This window comes from Saccostrea cucullata, unplaced genomic scaffold (assembly GCF_032062105.1).
Source record: "Saccostrea cucullata isolate Sc308-1 unplaced genomic scaffold, CSIRO_AGI_Scuc_v1 ctg337, whole genome shotgun sequence".
Classification (NCBI taxonomy): domain Eukaryota; kingdom Metazoa; phylum Mollusca; class Bivalvia; order Ostreida; family Ostreidae; genus Saccostrea; species Saccostrea cuccullata.
Window position 1 is genome coordinate 169,996 of NW_026932716.1, and position 18,405 is coordinate 188,400.

Genomic DNA, 18,405 nt, shown 5'->3' on the forward strand with positions numbered 1-18,405 from the left:
TTTCAACGTCCATTAAACAAATAAACAAAATAAGAGCAGAACAAACACGGACCTCCGAAACATCAGAGGTGGGATCAGGTGCCATGGAGGAGTGAGCATCCCCTGCCGACCGGTCACACCCGCCGTGTGTTCTTTGTCATAATCAGGAAATAACGGAAAAAATCCGTGGTCAATTCAGTGTATATATAATGGACTAACAATTGGTATGAAAAACGTCAGTCAGCATTTCATTCAATGATAAATTGAAGAAATTCAGCTTCATATTATGAATACAGAAAATTTCATTATATTACGAACTCTATCGGTATATTGATATATAGTAATTGTTAGGCTATCTTATACACACTGAATTGACGACGGATTTTTCCGTTATTTCCTGATCATGACAAAGAACACACGGCGGGTGTAACCGGTCAGCAGGGGATGCTCACTCCTCCATGGCACCTGGTCCCACCTCTGATGTTTCGGAGGTCCGTGTTTGCTCTGCTCTTATTTTGTATTGTTTTATGGACTTTGAGATTGGATACTGTTCGTTCATACTGTTCATATATTTCATACATCGACCCCTTTTGATAATAATTTTCACTCTACAAAAACGTCACCATTAGTAATTATTTTTACTGCCAAAGAAATAAAAAGTGTTCATAAATATAAAGTGCAACGGTATTTGATAAAATCGGATCGCGCAGCAGTTTTGCAACCACTATTGAAATAAGGACCACTATTGAAATAATTATATCAATAGTGGTTGAGGGTGCATTTCAAAGGCAAACATAGTTAGTTACCACTATTGAAATGCAATCATAATGCTACTGTATATCAAAAGTGGTTGATGGTGCATTTCAATAACCAAAATAATTAGTAACCACTATTGAAATACGACCACTATTGAAATTATAATTATATCAATCGTGGTTGAGGGTGCATTTCAAAGGCAAACATAGTTAGTTACCACTATTAAAATGCAATCACTATTGAAATAATTATTGCAATAGTGGGTGAGAGTGCATTTCAATATAATAACCGTAAGTTTCAACCTTTATTTAAATACAAGCACTACTGAAATAATTACTTAATAGTGGATGAGAGTGCTTTTCAATATGGTAACCATAGGTTTCAATCACCATTGAAATACTATCAGTATTGAAAGAAAAGTTTCACCACGTCAGCAAATAACGTCAGAAATAAATTATTTCAATATGTATTGGATTCATTGTTCAAAGCACTATTGAAATCAATAATTTAATCCATATTGAAATTTTTATTTCAAAAGTAAACATTATTTCAATAGTGGTTACATACTATGTATTTTATTGAAATGCACTCTCACACATTATTGAAATAATTATTTCAATAGTGTGTGAGAGTGGTCGACCGTTCTCGGTAGCTCAGTCGTAGAGCGCTCGCTACGTGAGCGGGAGGTCGTGAGTTCGTATCTCGACCGCGACTGACCCAGTCGATCAAATGGGTAGCAACTGTTCCTTCGCCATGTGCTAGGCACTTTGAAGTGAAAGTTGCGGGTCCTTCGGATGAGACATTAAAAACCGAGGCCCCGTGTCAGCGGCAAGCGTTGGTACGTAAAAGATCCCGCATTGCTCAATGGCCCTAAGTGCCGAGAAAAGGTCAAAATTTGAAGCCCTTCAACGGCATACGGTGACGTCTCCATATGAGTGAAAAATTCTCGAGAGGGACGTTAAACAATATACAATCAATCAATCAACCACTATTGATATAATTATTTCAATAGTGGTCGTTATTTTCATAGTGGTTATTACCTATGTTTGATATTGAAATGCACTCTCAACAAATATTGATATAATTATTTCAATAGTGGTCGTTATTTCATTATACAATTATTGACTTTTGATGAGGTCTACTCGAGACTATACAGACCTGTTCAGGTATTGGTTGACCGAGGCCGAAGGCCGAGGTTAACCAATACCTGACCAGGTCTGTAAAGTCACGAGTAGACCAAATTCAAAAGTCAATAACCGTTTTAATAAATGATGAGGAATTTTACAACACGGCTTACTCTTTCATTCTTGTCTCCATCAAATATAAACATCCATAGTGTAAAGTGTAATTACACTTTTTAGCTGTTGATATACTTCAACAGCTAAACAAATATTAGTTAAAAAGTTGAAAACAATATTATTAAACAATGAATACTCAACCATTTACTTTCAATAGTTTGTAATCTCCTTGGTAATGGCGTCTGACATGTTTACGTTCACACCGACACATGCTTTGAAACACGCAATCTGATTGGTCGAAAAAGCTTTAAGCAAATCTATGGTTGGTCGAGAGGGAAAACACGAATAAACCTCCCAGAACGTCATACGAGGTGAACTCACTCTGAGGTACACAACAGTAAATGGCGTCTAGACCAATCAGAGAGCACCAAAATTCCGTATCATTTAATAATAGTGGTTGCAACACAGCAGGTCAAAATTTAGTATTTCACAAACAAAAAACTAAATAAATATGAAAATGTCTGTAGTCATATTCTTTGTAAAATGGAGCAAAAATCGAAAAAAAATCCAGAGTGTTAAATTTAGAACTTTTACATTGACTCATCTTCCAAATTATGGCTAAATATTTTGCTTCGTTGAAAATTTCTTGAAACTAGTATATTCGAACAATCCTCGCACATTTATTTGTACAATACAAACTTGGTGTTGCAGTACATGTTTTCGCAAGGATTTTTTGTGCTTTGTAAGAATGTTATGTTGATGTGTTAGTATATCTTTAATGTCTTCTAAACATGCATCATGAAAAAGGAAAAATAATCAATATGGCAATACTGTCACTGATTCGATCACAAAGTGTTTATTGCATGGACGTTTTATTTTTCAAACAAAGATTTTTAAAAACTATATAAATAAGTGTTGGAGACAAAATACATGTATATGATACCTTAAATATAATTGTGAGTATTCCCTTCCAAAATAAATTGAACGGTGATTTTTTTTTCACTTTCCAGTTCTAACAATGCTAAAAGTATATTTTTAAATTTTTGTTATTCATTCAAACAAACATACAACAAAGAGCAACTATAAATATGTTTTAAAATAATTCCATTGATGAGAATAAGAAATATATTTTAAAATATAAAAATGATGAGAATAAGAATAAGGAATATATAGTACATGAAGAAGACCAGCTTTCCTTTTCTCTCATAATAATGATTAATTATCTGTCGTTTTACGTCCCGTTTGAGAATTGTCACTTATGTAGAGATCCATGAGAGAAGAGCGATAAACTTGTTACCAAACTAGTTTCTGGTAATCGATTGTAGGTGGTGAATTTTGATTTTTTTTTCCTTAAAACTGTGTGAGATGAGGTAAATCAGCTGGTCTTTTATCCACTCTTGTTTCCTGCAAAAAATAAAGAAGGCTATCAATAAAAGAATAAAAACTACAAAGAAATGAAATCTATCTTGGTAATTCTGATCATTAAATTACCTTCAAAATGTATGTAACGAATAATTTAACTGTCTTAATCGTATGCAGCTAAAAGCATAATTTAATTTTTAAGAAGGGTTATGGAATTTTTTTTAAAAAATGAACCAGGAAAGATGTAATTTAAATCAGAACGGAGGAATTCTTTTTTAAGATTGTCCTCGCCCCTTGTTTTTTCTTCCCTTATACAAGTCTTGTAAATTTTATTTTACCCTGCATAGAGAAAATGCATTTTTGTTTGAATATGTCGCATTTTTATTTCGCCCATTCACGAAAAGGGCGAAAGGAGTGAAAACATAATAAAACGAAAATTTCTTGTATACAGCCTCTGTGGTCTAAAGGTAAACGTGTCTAATCTAGATTTGCGGAGTGTGGAGTTGGACCTTTTGTCGCGGATTCCAATTCCCCTCTGGGATGTGGAGGCTGGCCTTCGGCTCAGATTGTATTAAATGATTCACAGTGTTGCAGAATGTACTGGCATGAAAAAAGACCAAGAGTGCCAAGCATTGATCCAAAACTGCAGCTCTTCATTGGCTAGTGGTGGTGTTTCAATCTGAGTGAAATCTCTCGAGAGGGACGTTAAACAACAAACAAATATACAAACTGAACTGCCGAAGGATTTTCCATTAATTTCCTATCATATAACAAGGAGCTCAAGTAGAGGTGACCAGTCGGCAGGGGATTTTCACAGCCCCATGGCACCTGATCCAACCTCTACTGTTTGAAATATACTGTTTGCTATCTCCATATATTTTACTTTGGTTGGAAAATTGCGGCTTCATATCACTTTAATTTCTTAAAGCAAGTAGGGCTTCTATTTCATTATTTATCTGATGTTAAATTGGAAATTTCAAAGGAGATTTCTTTGAAACAAAAGTATTTTGTGTGATTCCTCTCTGATCTTCCTGTCCTTTCACTCTAAAAACTCTAAACTAACGTTTTAAATTGCTACTTGTAAAATCAACAACAAATATAGATTCTTATACAGTCGATTGCTTACCTTTTTAAAACAGATTGAAGGTGGTGTAAAGATGGAGGAATCTTTAATTCCCATCGTCATGTTGTAGAAAATCCATAAAAATTGTCCATCTAGTAGAAATGGTAAATCTATATTATATTATTGAGAACTTTCTTCAGGATGATGTTTACATAAACGAAAAAAAATACTCCTATGATTCTCATGTAATTATTTACTTTCATATACCTAGGTCAATGACCTACATTTCATGTTAGTAGCTCTTATGTATTTCTAGGAGAATAGTTTTTTCCTTCAAGTTTTCAAACGATTACCAATATTTTCTTCATTCAAAATGTTGCAAGCAATACAAGTCTTTAAATTAGAAAAGATGATAAAAATCGAATAGAATTTTCATGTAACTGTTGATATTGACCAGTAATTTACTTAGAGACACTTCGATACAGACAACAAGCTGACGGAAGAACGACTTTATCTAGATCTGAGCATGCACACATAACACAAGTATGGAGAAACATTAATGACATAACACACATACATAAAACACCAACAGTAATCAAAGAATAAGATCTTGAACCATGAAATTGTAAATAATTCCCATGAAATTCAAGAATAATTTTACCGGGTTGTGGGATCTTCGAGGTGGTCTTAACATACTCTACAGGAGTGCAGTTGGGTCCAACGGTGATGAGTCTTGTGAGATCACCATCCATGATTCTGTATGTGTTTACCTTAAATGTGTAAGGTGATACACCCATAAACGACCGCCCGACTAATTTGGCTCTAGCTGAAATATATACATATATAATATAATCATACATGTATATAATATGTTTTAGTTTAATCAGTTGTTGTGACTTCTTTTAATGATGTTAGAATTAATATGTACTTAACGAGAATTCATACTGATACGTTTTAAGAGATATATTGAGTAAACATATTTCTGTACTGTCTGGAATGAAATCCCATGTTATAAAACGAATGAGAGAATCATAGAAACATTAATAAGCGTAGAAACTAAAGGTTAAGATAATACTTTAACATCAATCTTTGAGATATAAATTAGTTAGGTTATGTCCAACCTGGGACACAGGTCTGGTTGAAAAGACCTGACGATGAAACATAACACCGTCCTCTTCCCCATTTGTAGGACTTATTCTGAAAGCAAAAGAAATCAACTATATTTCCGATGCACTTTGCACTACGAACGACTCTTCTTTTTTATTCTTTTACTGTATAAACTTGTTAAATATAGCATCAATTTTTAAATATCGCGAAATATAACGAAAAACACATAAAAACGACTTTTTCCCAAATAAGAACACTTCTAATTTCTGGATTACACGTAGTTATTACCTACTATTTAAATTCCAAACTTCGAGTTAGTACCTTTTACAAACACCATTTACATGGAATTTTTCCCAATTTAATAACTGTATATAACTGTAAACTTACATCTGCATAATCATCTATTTGGTCATATTCGTCCTCCTTTGATTCAGCCACTACATGTGTTGCAGTTTTCCGAGACTTAGCATCATAGGAATACATCTAAATAGAAATAAAGAAACAAACCCCATTTGTATTAAGTCATATAGTAAACAAATATAGGAAGAACCATAACTATCGGTGATGTTGTACAGAATATAAATCAATTAGAAACATATGAAGATAACAAATAGTATTCAAGATCAAAATTCATACAATACAAAACAGGGGCAGAGCAAACACGGACCTCCAAAACATCAGAAATGGGATCATTTGCCATGGAGGAGTGAGCATCCCCTGCCGACCGGTTTCACCCGCCTTGAGCCCCTTGTCATGATCGGGAATTAATGGAAAAATCCGCCGTCATTCAGACTAACAATTAATATGAAAAATGTCAGTCAACATTTCACTCAATAATGAATTGTATTTGCTGACAAGGTCGTTGTATCGGCAAGAGAACTGACAAAATGATGACTTTAAACGAGACTGTTGATATTCTTGTTTCATCAACTTGTTTGTCAATAATTTACCTCGTCATAGAAAACGTAGAGCATGCTCTTGCGTATCGAATCAACTGAGAGACATAAACTCTTGTGTTTTAGTAATCACGTTTATGTAAAGTTGGTTGTTAGTTTACATATTTTGTCTTTTTATAAAATGACCAAGTATTGAGATGTGTCGGACTCTGTGGTATCTTTTATCTCAAGCCCATCAGGACATAGAAATGGAAATTTCTATTCTTAATTGACAATACGTCGTCGATATATCTAAATGTTGAAGGCCACATCAAGTGTTTTCTTCTTATCACGCATAAGATTTTGCATAAATTCTGCTTCATACGAATAAAAATTATGGTATATATTCAAGAGAAGTGTACTTAACTATTTGAATACATTTGAAAAAATTCATATACTAACACAAGAAAGATGTAAAATTAATATAAAAGCAATTTTCAAATTTTTAAGCATAAATGATTACTCTTCTATTCATCACTTTCTTAATTTTTGTATTCTTTCATTGCGGGTACTTGCAATTGTAAGGATTTCGCGGTGACAAAATAACTGGCCCCAGGTCATACATTGAGGCTACGAAGTGGTTATGGGAAAGGGCAATTAGAAATTCAAACGTTGTGTAAGTATACTTTTAGTGCTTTTAATCATTTAAAAGGTAATAATAAAGAGTGTTATAAATCTACGTGTGAATTATTGATGTGTTAATCATATAGAATCATATAGACCAGCGCGCTTCATGATATATGTCTACATGACATGTCTTTGTGATTAACATACACATAACTTACACAAAACTAAAAAAAAAAAGCATTCATATTTACTTTTACGAGAAAATGTTTAACAATGGAATGCTCTTGTTTTATTTGAAACTTTGAAAGTCAGTGCTTTTATTCATTTAAAAGGTAAAAAAATGTATACAGTGTGAATTATAACTAAATCTGGAAATTTTTGCTGTAGATAAATTTTTAGCAAATTTGCGAGTTCATTGCATTAGAAAATGTAAACAAAGCAGTGGTCATTCGCAAAATTTTGAAACGTAAAAATTAATCAACAGCATTTTCACACTTAACATAGATATTGTCGCTTCATGAAATGTCATGCATCTTTTTGATGTCGATTTCAGAGTACTTATGTGTGCAATAAAAATATTTTTAACAAAATTATTTTGCAAATGGCCAATGACAAGGTAAGTAAATTAACGAAAATTTGAAAGTACATCAGTAGTATTTAAAATTTGTATACATTTTTCTGGAGGCCCAAATTTTACGCGTTCTTCAGATTTGATTTTTAAAAAATATTTTTTGAAAGCCGTAAATGGTTTGTTATTTTTAACTTTTTTCACTTTCTCTCCATTATCAACGATTAAATATTGGTATCATGTATTTAGGTAAAGTAAACCACAGACCAAAACTATGACAATACGACAGAACGTTACTAAATAGCATAGTTCAATTCTGTGAACTTACCAATTTTTGAAATCTTTTATCCCTGACACTTGATAAAGATTCTAATGTGTCGATATAAGTCTGGAACTGAAGGGGTGGACAGCACTGGAAAACAGTCCCGGGGATAAGAGACCAACAAACAGGAGGAAGGAAATGTCAAACATTTTAGCGGTGTCCTATCGTTTAGCAATTGGCAAAACGATCCCAAAAAGTTCCTTCTGCTCTTAATAATCAAGGAAGAAATATTACCACGGGAAAGGTCTATTTTGATTGGATAAAGATCCATTAACTCTCAAAAAGGGATAAAACCCTACTCGTGTTATTCTTCCTGAAATCACGTCAATTTGGTTACAAAAAGAAAATTGAATGCATTTATTTTTTTCTACAGGTTGTGTTTGTTCTGCAAATATTTACCCACTATTACTCTATAGTTTTTCTTACTTTATGATATGGAATACCCATGGTACCAAGAATTATTAGAAAAATAAATGCATATTAGAGATATACTGTATGCAATTATTCTGCAACTGTGTGATATACTGATATAAACGTGTAGTCAACATGGTCAACCGAAGGAATACATTAAAAAATTATGTATTTCAAGGATCAAAATAGATTATATTTGTGTGATATTTTGACTATTGACCGGACCCTTAAGGTAGATGTACAAGCCATATTGGATCTAGTCTGATGTAGATTAGGAAATACAATGTACCAAGAATGCGCTTAATAATCCACCAAACTAGCTCAGCGTTACACAAAGTGTTAATGCACTCATTACCTATCTTTAGAGACGAAAATTAATAAATAATTAAGTTTATTTTGTTTGAATTAACATGTTCACTATTAAGCAATTCCATTATTTATGCACTGAATTGACCACGGTATGCTCGCAAAATTTTCATTCTTTTCCTTTAGATTATAGAGAGAAATGACCATAATTCATGAAAATTTCGTCTTGCTAACAAAGAGTCAATGACTATCTCGCAAAAATAAGTTGTCGCGAAAATTAAGTGATCAACAGTATTTCCTGATCATGACAATGAGCACATGGCTGGTGTGACCGGTCGGCAGGGGATGCTCACTCCTCCATGGCACCTGATCCCACCTCTGATGTTTCTGGGATCTGTGTAAGCTCTACTTTTATTTTGTATTGTTTTATGGACTTTGAGATTGAATACTGTTCGTTATCTCCATAATTATCCTTCTTAGACAAAAGCTGACTGACTTTTTTTTACTTATTTATACACTGAATTGAAGACGGATTTTTCCGTTATTTCCCGATCATGACAAGGAACACACGGCCAGTGTGACCAACAGCAGGGGATGTTCACTCTCATATTGCACCTGATTCCACCTCTGATGTTTCGGAGGTCCATGTTTGCTCTGCTCCTACTATGTATTGTTTTAGGAGCTTTGATATTGAAAACTGTTCGTTATCTCCCTATCTTTCTATGAAGAGCTATTTTAGAATACAGTTATTTTCCGACTACAGATGATAAGAAGTGGGATCGGATGCCATTCGGGAGTGAGCATCCCTTGCCGACCTCCCACATATGCCATGTACTCCTTCTCCTTCTTCGGACCGGTTTTTTGTTGTTAAACGTCCTTGCGACAAGTGACCTCGGTTAATACGGTTTCGTCCGAAGGTTTTCATGTCCGACGGTAAGATTTGAACCCGCGACGTAAGAATTAACTTCTTACTCTTTATTCCTCGACTCTGGACACTCTAGCCACTGTGCAACGCAGACGACTTCTCCAGATCGAAAAGAAACGGAAAAATCTGTGGACAATACAGTTTGTAAATGATAGCCTAACAATCATCAAGATGAAGTCATCAATGTTTAACATAACGATAGGTTTTATTTGCTGACAAGGTCAGTGTATCCAACACATGTACAGAACTTACAAAATGATTACTTTAAACAAGACTATTTATACTACCGTTCCAATGCTACTAACTTGTTGTCATTAATTGCCCCATCTTAGAAATTGTTTATAAGTAGAAAGCATACTCTTACATATTATTAATATTCTTGATTTTTGTTGCAAATTGGTTGTTAATAATTTACAATAAGTTATTCAAATGTTGAAAAAATTCTTTTGCATCAAATCAACCGAGAGAAAAGAACTCATTATCCAGCTTTCAATTTTTATTAAAAATGACCATGTGAAACAGATATAGATTGTAATCAAAAACTATTTTCATTTTTTATACAAACTTTTCAGTGTGTAGAAAATAACCCTTAAAGATTATTTTAAACTATGATGTAATAAATAAAATGTACAGATTTTATTATGTTTGGTTTTTTTTTTTTTCATAGCTTTAATAAATTAACATCTAAAATAATTAAATTGCACAGTACCCAAAAACAGCCGTATACTTTATGAAAGCGCATTTATGTCTGTCCAATGACTAACTGGTCTGTGGAAAATCTCAAAAAGAGGTTCAACTCTTTATAAAAATGTTATATGTTGGATGGAAAAAGCTCTAAAGAAATATGTTTTTTGAGATTACAGCAATTAAAGAACTGTATTATAAAGAATGTCTGTTAGGTAAAAAAAAATAAATAAAAAGTCCATGAACATTGTTCCTAAGATTACTTAAAATTATTAGTCGTGTTATTAATAAAAATGTGTATATATAAGTTCAGAACTTTTCCTTGTCTTTCTTTTAATATTTATCACACGGCAGAATGCATTTCGCACCGTCAATTCCGGAAGCTGCTTTAAGACGCCATTGTCCTAAAACACGTTAAAGCCAGGTAGGCCACGTGGTCTTTTGTCGACTTTTGTGCTCTGTTCAAGTATATAAATCAACATTAAATATATATTATGATAACCTTCAAGGATATAAATGTTTTTTTAAAGTGTAATACAATTGTGATCAAATCTTTTTATTTTAAAAATGTGAATGCAAATAGAATAATTTTATTTCTAGCTGTAATAAGCCAAAAAATTAACTAAGGATGTAGTACATGTGTATTTGAAAAATTCCACTGAGTTCAATATTCTACAGAGCGTTAATAGAATTACCAGAAACTGAAAGCAGAGACATTATAAAAATGAAAAAGTAAAGTTATTGAATGCGTCAAAGACGTGTCTAAATGACAAGTTTAAATCAGAAAAAAATGCTTGTTATACAGCTACAGAAACTATGGAAGACAGTTATCAGTAACTATAAAATTAATTCTATTAATAACAAAACCAAGGAGATGTAACACGATAAAAAAAAACTTTCATGTGATTTTTCTAAAGAAACTAAGAATAGTTTTGTCTTATGTATATTGTAAAATATTCATTTATTCTTAAAATGTAGAAATGTAATAGAAACTCTAAATATATATATTTTCAATTTCATTTCAAGACGTACCGTTTTAAAACAGATTTTGGGTGGTGTAAAGATGGAAGCATCCTGAATTCCCATAGTCATGTTGTAGAACATCCACATATATTGCTCAGCTAGGCAAAAATTATGATTAATAAAGAATCAGGTAGACAGACAAACTGAATAAATGTAGATATGCAATTATGCATCGTCCGTCAGAATTCCTTCTTTCAGTTTTTTTTTTCTCAAATTCATTAAGAAAACCCATAACATCAAACAGTGACATAACACAGAGTCAAGAATTATGAAAAACGTTAACCACAATCTGCTTATTATGTTGGAAAATCAATGAACATGAATTAATGACTATGATCATGACCAATTTAAAAATCATTAAATATAATACCTGGGTGGGGAGTCTTTGGGGTTGTTTGGACTAACTCTACAGGAGTACAATTTGGTCCCATGGTGAAAAGTTTTGTGAATCTGCTCTTCATAAATTTGTATGTATCTACCTTAATTGTGTTCGGGGATACTCCTACGTGAGATTGTCGGAATAATTTGGCCCCAGCTGTAATAATTACAACACCTTTCATGCATGCATAATTTGAATTCATCAGAAATGTTATTTTAAAATAGCTTTAAAAAGTTTGTTTTTTCTTTCAAATTGATCTGCTCTTTATAAAAATTTATGTCGATCTTACATGAGTTTTCTTTGCATATTGCTCTAATTCTAAGCACTTTGGACACGCACAGATCTGCCCTTTTTAAACCAAACTTATTATAGGGGTGTTTATTGTATTGTATGAGATATGCGTTTATACGTTAAGCGAAGCTGAGCCTTTTATACAGATCAAATTTTATCCGACCTGGGACGCAGGTTTGGTTGAAGGGACCTGTCGGTGTTACATGGCACCATCCTTTTGCCCATTCGTAGGATTTATTCTAAAAGTATAAATATGTCACCTCTTTATTCTAAGATAAAGTGTAACTGTATTAATATTTCTATATTATGTTTATATTCATCCTACAATGAATCTTTCTTTTTAGGTTGTAGTCATAAATGCAATGGTGTGTTGCACAATGCACTTCATATGCGAATGAAAGAATAAAATTAAATCTTTATCATTTAGTATTAAGAAAATGTTCAATAATATTTTCATATTCAATGTTTCCATTAGAGTAATTTGATAAAAACACTTACAGCTGCATAATCATTTATTAGGTCGTATTCGTCTTCCTTGGATTCAGCCACGACATGAACTGCTAACTTCCGAGACTTAGCGTCATACGAATACATCTAAAATCAAAGTACTGAAAGTACTGAAAAGCGGTTCGCATGCTTTCATTGAATATGTACAGTGTACAATAACAAAAAATGCATTGAATGATGATATTCAAGTAGGCATGCATATATTTTTCCAGTGTCATCAGCAAAGAAGCAGACACACTGAATTTTGTAGTACTTAACAAAATGGTATAACCAATAACATCCCAGACTGATGTCACAAATGTTTGTTTCAAAATATCAACCCGAGATTTTCAGTTTGAAAGACAGGAAGTTCAATTTCAAAAAATTCTTCCTAATTGTCTCCATTGGTGGCGTCCAAAAGTGCTCAGAACGAAAAAAAAATTATGTTGATGTTGCAAATTTAAGGTCTTCAATCCCTAATAGGAAGAAATTCAATGAAATTGAAAAGATAACAGATATGTAGGCATTGAACAATCAGTTTTTTTTAGACATAATTTCCATTTATTACTATAAGTATATCTAGTGGGATGTGTCCTAATTCATGACATTGAATTTTGGTAAGAGTTATTTCCCCTTTTTTAATTAATAAAAAAAAACTCAATTAAAAAAAAATTAGCTGGTAAAAAAAATGTTTTCAGTTATCATTCTATTTTTAATATTTCAATGCATCTTTCCACCACAGTATTTATTGATATTCAAATTATTTGAATTTTTATTTTGAAAAAACCGTTTTCCCCATAGACTTCAATGCAATCTTTGTTAATTAACTACAGCTTAATTAATGAATTTTTCCAAAATTTCTCGTGGACAATTTTTTTTCAACTATAAAACACTTTAATAAAATATCAGAGTATTGTGTACTTGATGGACATTTAAGGGTAGAGAATTTGGTCCCATTAGGGATTGAAAGCCTTAATTGACTTTCATGCTCTATTGATTCTGAAATTAGGTAACTGTAAAGGCTACTATAGCAAACAACTCAAAAAGAAAATAAAATGATAATTCATTTTTTTTAGATTAATTGATTTGGAGTACTGTATATAGATCTTTAGCTGGCTAGTCTGAGAAAAACGTATGGACGAGCAGAGAATTAATTAATTTCAGATAGTTTTGGTTTCGTAGGCTCACTGCGGGTCAGCAGGTGTGACCTGTCATTGGGGATGCTTACTACTCCTAGGCACCGGAATTTTCTTTTGAGACCGATCGCTGTTCATTCTATATTTTGATACAGATACTGAGTACATCTGTTTATTAATATAATGAACTGTTTCTCTCATAGGAAGAAAGACAAGTAAACAAGATAATAAAGTTTTAAGAAATGTACATTATTGACTTTTCATACAATTAAATGTTCGAATAAGTAAATGGTATATGACAATTATTTAAAACAGAGTCTTGCATGATATGTATAAACGAACATATACTGAGTATTTGGCAAATATTTTTCATGAAAAAAAAGAATGAAAAGGAAAGTTGTTGTAGAATCCATCAATACTAGTATTTTAAAAATTCAAAGGTTCACTAAAAGTCAGTGTATAACAAACAATGTAATTGTCCATTGCAAGAATTACCTAGGTATCATTGTCACTTTCTTCAATATGTCGCATAAGCAATACATTGTTTTGTTTTTTTTCTACTGAATACAAGTATGCGAATTTCTATCAATATGTCTGTAAGCATATGTATTTTAATTTTTATTTCTTCTCAAAGGCTCAAAGTGATGATTAACAAATTTCACAAATTCAAATTTAAAAAGTATTTTCATAACTTATACCTTGCATAGGAATTTAGCAAACTTTCAAACATAATCATTCATTATTTATAATTTTCAATTTGTGCTTATCGTAAATATTTTTCATGCCTCTTTTTTCTGTGAATATTTTATATCGGCTGATTTTTAGAAAAGGATCAAATGCCGATAAAAATTTTTTCTCCAATTTTTTAAAATTAATTTTAGTATTTTCAGGCTCCCATTATTTTTCTTTTTTAATAAAAACGTGTTCGTTTAAAATCGTTTGTAATAATTAGACTGAGTACAGAATTTTTCCCTGGATACAAAGCTTTTATCATCTTTTAAATACTTTCAATTGAGAAAATCAAAAAGGAGAAGAAAACAAACGTTTTATTATGCAAGTAATCCATAACTGTACAACTTACAGAAGTATTTCAGTATTTGTTTTATAAAGGCTTTCTTCGTGTAATACTATTACTTAAGTTAATTAAAGGGATGCCTTAATATTTTGGAAAAGGGAAACCCGATCAAGAGATTCTCCGATGTTTTGCAGTCAGTAATAACCTTCAACCCCTTTAGCCAGTAATTAACGCGTCCTCCCTGTGCCCAGTAGCATAATTCGGTCAAATATAATTTATTGTTCCTGGGGGGTGTCTTATAATTAATCACAGGCACCTGAATTCTTATCAGTAAGTCTCTAAAGTAGCCAAATATCGAAACATTCTACCGCCTCTCTATATAAACACACAAGGTGTGCGACGCATTTTGACCACCTGTTCGATTCAGGCTTCAATTTAACGCACAAATCGGAAATGCCTACTGGTTTTCGTGTAGCATTGGGTTCAAATGTGATATTTCTCTCTATACATTTCTTCCTAAAGTTTAAATCTAACGCGTTGGTAATGTTATCAGCTTAACTTCATGCTGACTTCGAATTTCGTCGTCGCCCGCGTGGCGCAGTGGTTAGAGCGTCTGCTCTAGAGTCGCGAAGTAAGGAGTCAATCCTTACGTCGCGGGTTCGAATCCCACTGCGGGACGTGGAGACCGGTCCTTCGGATGAGACCGTATAAACCGAGGTCCCGTGTCGCAGTAGGTGATGGCACGAAAAAGAACCCTCACTGCTCAAAGGCCCTGAGTGCCGAGCAAAGGACAAAATTTGTAGCCCTCCACCAGCAAGTGGTGGCGTCTCCATATGAGTGAAAAATTCTCGAGAGGGACGTTAAACATCATACAATCAATCAATCGAATTTCGTCACAGAGCCTGATCGCTATAAGCTGATGTCACGGAAATCTAATCTCGAAGCCAAATGCTCCTATACATAAACTTTTTTAATACAACAATTATAAATCTATTTCATTGACAAATAAAATCAGAAAAAAAATTTAAAAAACCGAAAGATTATGTTGTTTTGATAGTTTTGATTTTATTTAACTTATGTTACATGTGTTAGAAACAAATCATAGGTACTAAGTAGAGGCTTGGTTGAAGTTTCCGTTGTCGATAGGTAGCGCCTTATGGAAGTTTCCGGTGTCGATAAAAACAATAACGATAAAACGAAAAAAACGGATACATGCCATAAAGCGGTTAGCAAAGCTAATCGCTTAAAAAGTACAGAACGTAAACTTTATGTCTCCGTGTAACGTTTATAAACTATTGTAAATGTGTACCTATCTTAATCCTTAAACGGAATGAAATGTTTAAACAAATTACAAAGTATGAGTCCTACAATATTTACAAACTGATGCGTCTATGGATTATGCTCTTTGTCCGATCCTGGCAAGGAGCATATGGCGGATATTCCTGTCAACATGGTATCCTCACCCCTCCATGATACCTGATCTTACCTCTGATGCTTTAGAGGTCCGTATTTGATCTGCATCTGATCTGAGTTTTTGGACTTTGCATATGGACTTTTGAGCTTAATTATTATATTATATATAAACATATACAAACTTCAGCGATTTCTTAACATACACAAAAATACCCTTCCTATAAAGAAAGGATTTACAGTACAAAACTAATCATCATATCTCACTATAATTATTCCCGACAAAACTTTATGATTGTTTCTAGATTATCACGTGTTCGGCCCATAAAAGTGTATATTTCACAATCGTAGGCATGCTTTTCATTATATTCCACCTCTTCAATTATCGTTCATTGTAAGAACACTCAGGGGTTGCACACTCCTTCATGTCACCTTAACCCATCTCTAATTTTTTGAAGGTCTCCGTTTGTTCTGCCCCTATTCTGTATTGTTTCATGGACTTTGATATTGAATTAGCTGCAGATCTGTAGCTATCCGGAAAAATATATCTTGATAGACCGGATAGCTACAGTGCCACCCCTGGAAAAAACTGTATATTTATTGCACACAAAAAAGTGCGCTCGGTTTTCGATTTATTTTTCCATGTTCCTAAAACTGTAATTTCAAAATATTACTAACCGTGTGTTCCTAACATATTCTTTGACTCTTTCCACAACAAAACATTCGTCATAATTGTTGTTAATAGTCCTCCTGACCCTGATATTGTCATCATCGAAAATTTCGATTATATATACTGCCATTTTGGTTTCAAAGATAAATCCAATATGCTTCGTTCAGATGTCAACTACGAATGTAGAAGAGGGAAACTTTTTTAAATCTTCCCTCTTTTGCAATTGAGGTAAGAATATGGAAGAAATAATCAAGAACTGAGCGAACTTTTTTGTGCTCAATAAATTTACAGTTTTTTCAATGGGTGGCACTGTAGCTATCCGGTCTATCAATATATATTTTTCCAGATAGCTACAGATCTGCAGCTAATATCGAATTTGTCCGATACCTCTTTATATCCTTCATCCCAAAAGTAGTATACGTTATAAAAGCTAAGTATACATCACAAAATTGCTCATTAGTGATACCTCAAAGGGTTTCAGTAACTTTATGTTAAAAATAATAGTGATAGCATTGCTGAATTTGAAAGTTTAATAAATATGTTGATTTAAAACGTTTTGCTTGTTTTATGGACTTTGATATTGAATACTGTTTGTTATCTCCATATCCTTTTTTGTTTCGGTATAATTAACAATTCATTGCAGTAAAGTTCCGGAAACATGAATGAATATCATATTTCCCTCATGATTATGCAATAACCGTATAATATATAGATCACTAGAGAAATGGCAAATGCAATATTAATCATATTCAAACTAAAAACTTACCAACATACTCGTTGGAATCCATTGTGAGATGCCAAATATACTTACATGTACCACTCTCATTCCATCTGTCCTTATCATCAAGTTATAAACTGAAGACTTCTCATATAACAACTTACCAATGTCTTGAAGGTTGAAAACGATGTAAACTTGTCGATATTGGTCTGGAATTGTAGGGGTGGACAGCACTGAGGGACAGTCCCAGGGATCAGGGAGACGGACAGACCGACAAACAGGAGCATGGAAAAAACTGTCATTTTAGAAGTTTCATATGATGGGATACTAACCGCACGCAAAAAAATTACTTGGCAGTTCAGAAAAAGGGATTTTATATAAAGGAAAATGCTTCCTTATCAATTAATATAGCGGAAAATTCTTTTGAATTGCTAGTTAATTAAATATTTTTGATATTAAATCTCTTATAATAATTTTATTCCCAAACATTTCTATAATCTATAAAAATTAATAAGCAAAATTATTCCACTTAAAAGTTCAAGTAGGATTGAAAATTCAGAAAGTCCAAAGCTCGAGTAAATGTCTCATTTTGTACCCTTTACCAGCATATCGTGATGCCTCTTCTATGAATGAAACATATGGAGTAAAAAAAAACCTTTCAAACGGCACAAGAGAAAAACATCTATTCAATAATTCTTTTTAAATAAAAATTCTTTCTTCTATTTCATTTTAACAATTTGAAATGAATCTGATGGTTGCATTGATGATGGCAATTTAAAGAAGCTTGCATTCTCCACACTAAAAAAAGGTTTTTTTTCTGTCTTCCGCAAGTTGGTATCAAATGTTACATCTTGAAATTTTATCCCGGAACAGGGATGTATTTGACAGGAATTATTATGGTTTATTTTACTAAACAGGTATAGGGATGTTTTTGATAGGACTCATTAGGATTTATAAATCACTGATTTGGACAACCTTTCTTCTTTATGCCTCACATTCACGTTCTGTCAATTAACAATGGTAATTTCCATTCTTATATCGATACGATATACCC

The 18,405-nt window shown here is 32.8% G+C and overlaps 1 protein-coding gene across 7 annotated transcripts in view; it reads right to left on the reverse strand.

Annotated features, from left to right (window-relative positions):
• The window catches only part of LOC134235884 (uncharacterized), a 76,182-nt gene extending 58,492 nt beyond the window's left edge, over window positions 1–17,690 (reverse strand). Inside the window, exons 1-6 of one of the 7 annotated variants that reach the window (XM_062718055.1) lie at window positions 17,516–17,690; window positions 12,415–12,510; window positions 5,520–5,595; window positions 5,060–5,224; window positions 4,462–4,568; window positions 3,315–3,377 (exon numbers count right to left, since the gene is read on the reverse strand). In XM_062718055.1, the coding sequence (XP_062574039.1) occupies window positions 3,324–3,377; window positions 4,462–4,568; window positions 5,060–5,224; window positions 5,520–5,595; window positions 12,415–12,510; window positions 17,516–17,653 (636 nt within the window). In that variant the 5' untranslated portion in view covers window positions 17,654–17,690 and the 3' untranslated portion in view covers window positions 3,315–3,323. Of the gene's footprint in view, window positions 1–2,828; window positions 3,378–4,461; window positions 4,569–5,059; window positions 5,225–5,519; window positions 5,596–10,435; window positions 10,682–11,255; window positions 11,345–11,616; window positions 11,782–12,079; window positions 12,156–12,414; window positions 12,511–17,515 lie in introns of those variants that run through there. The other 6 variants (XM_062718059.1, XM_062718057.1, XM_062718054.1 and 3 more) reach the window with 6 other exon arrangements.
• Between the last annotated feature and the right edge of the window lie 715 nt (window positions 17,691–18,405).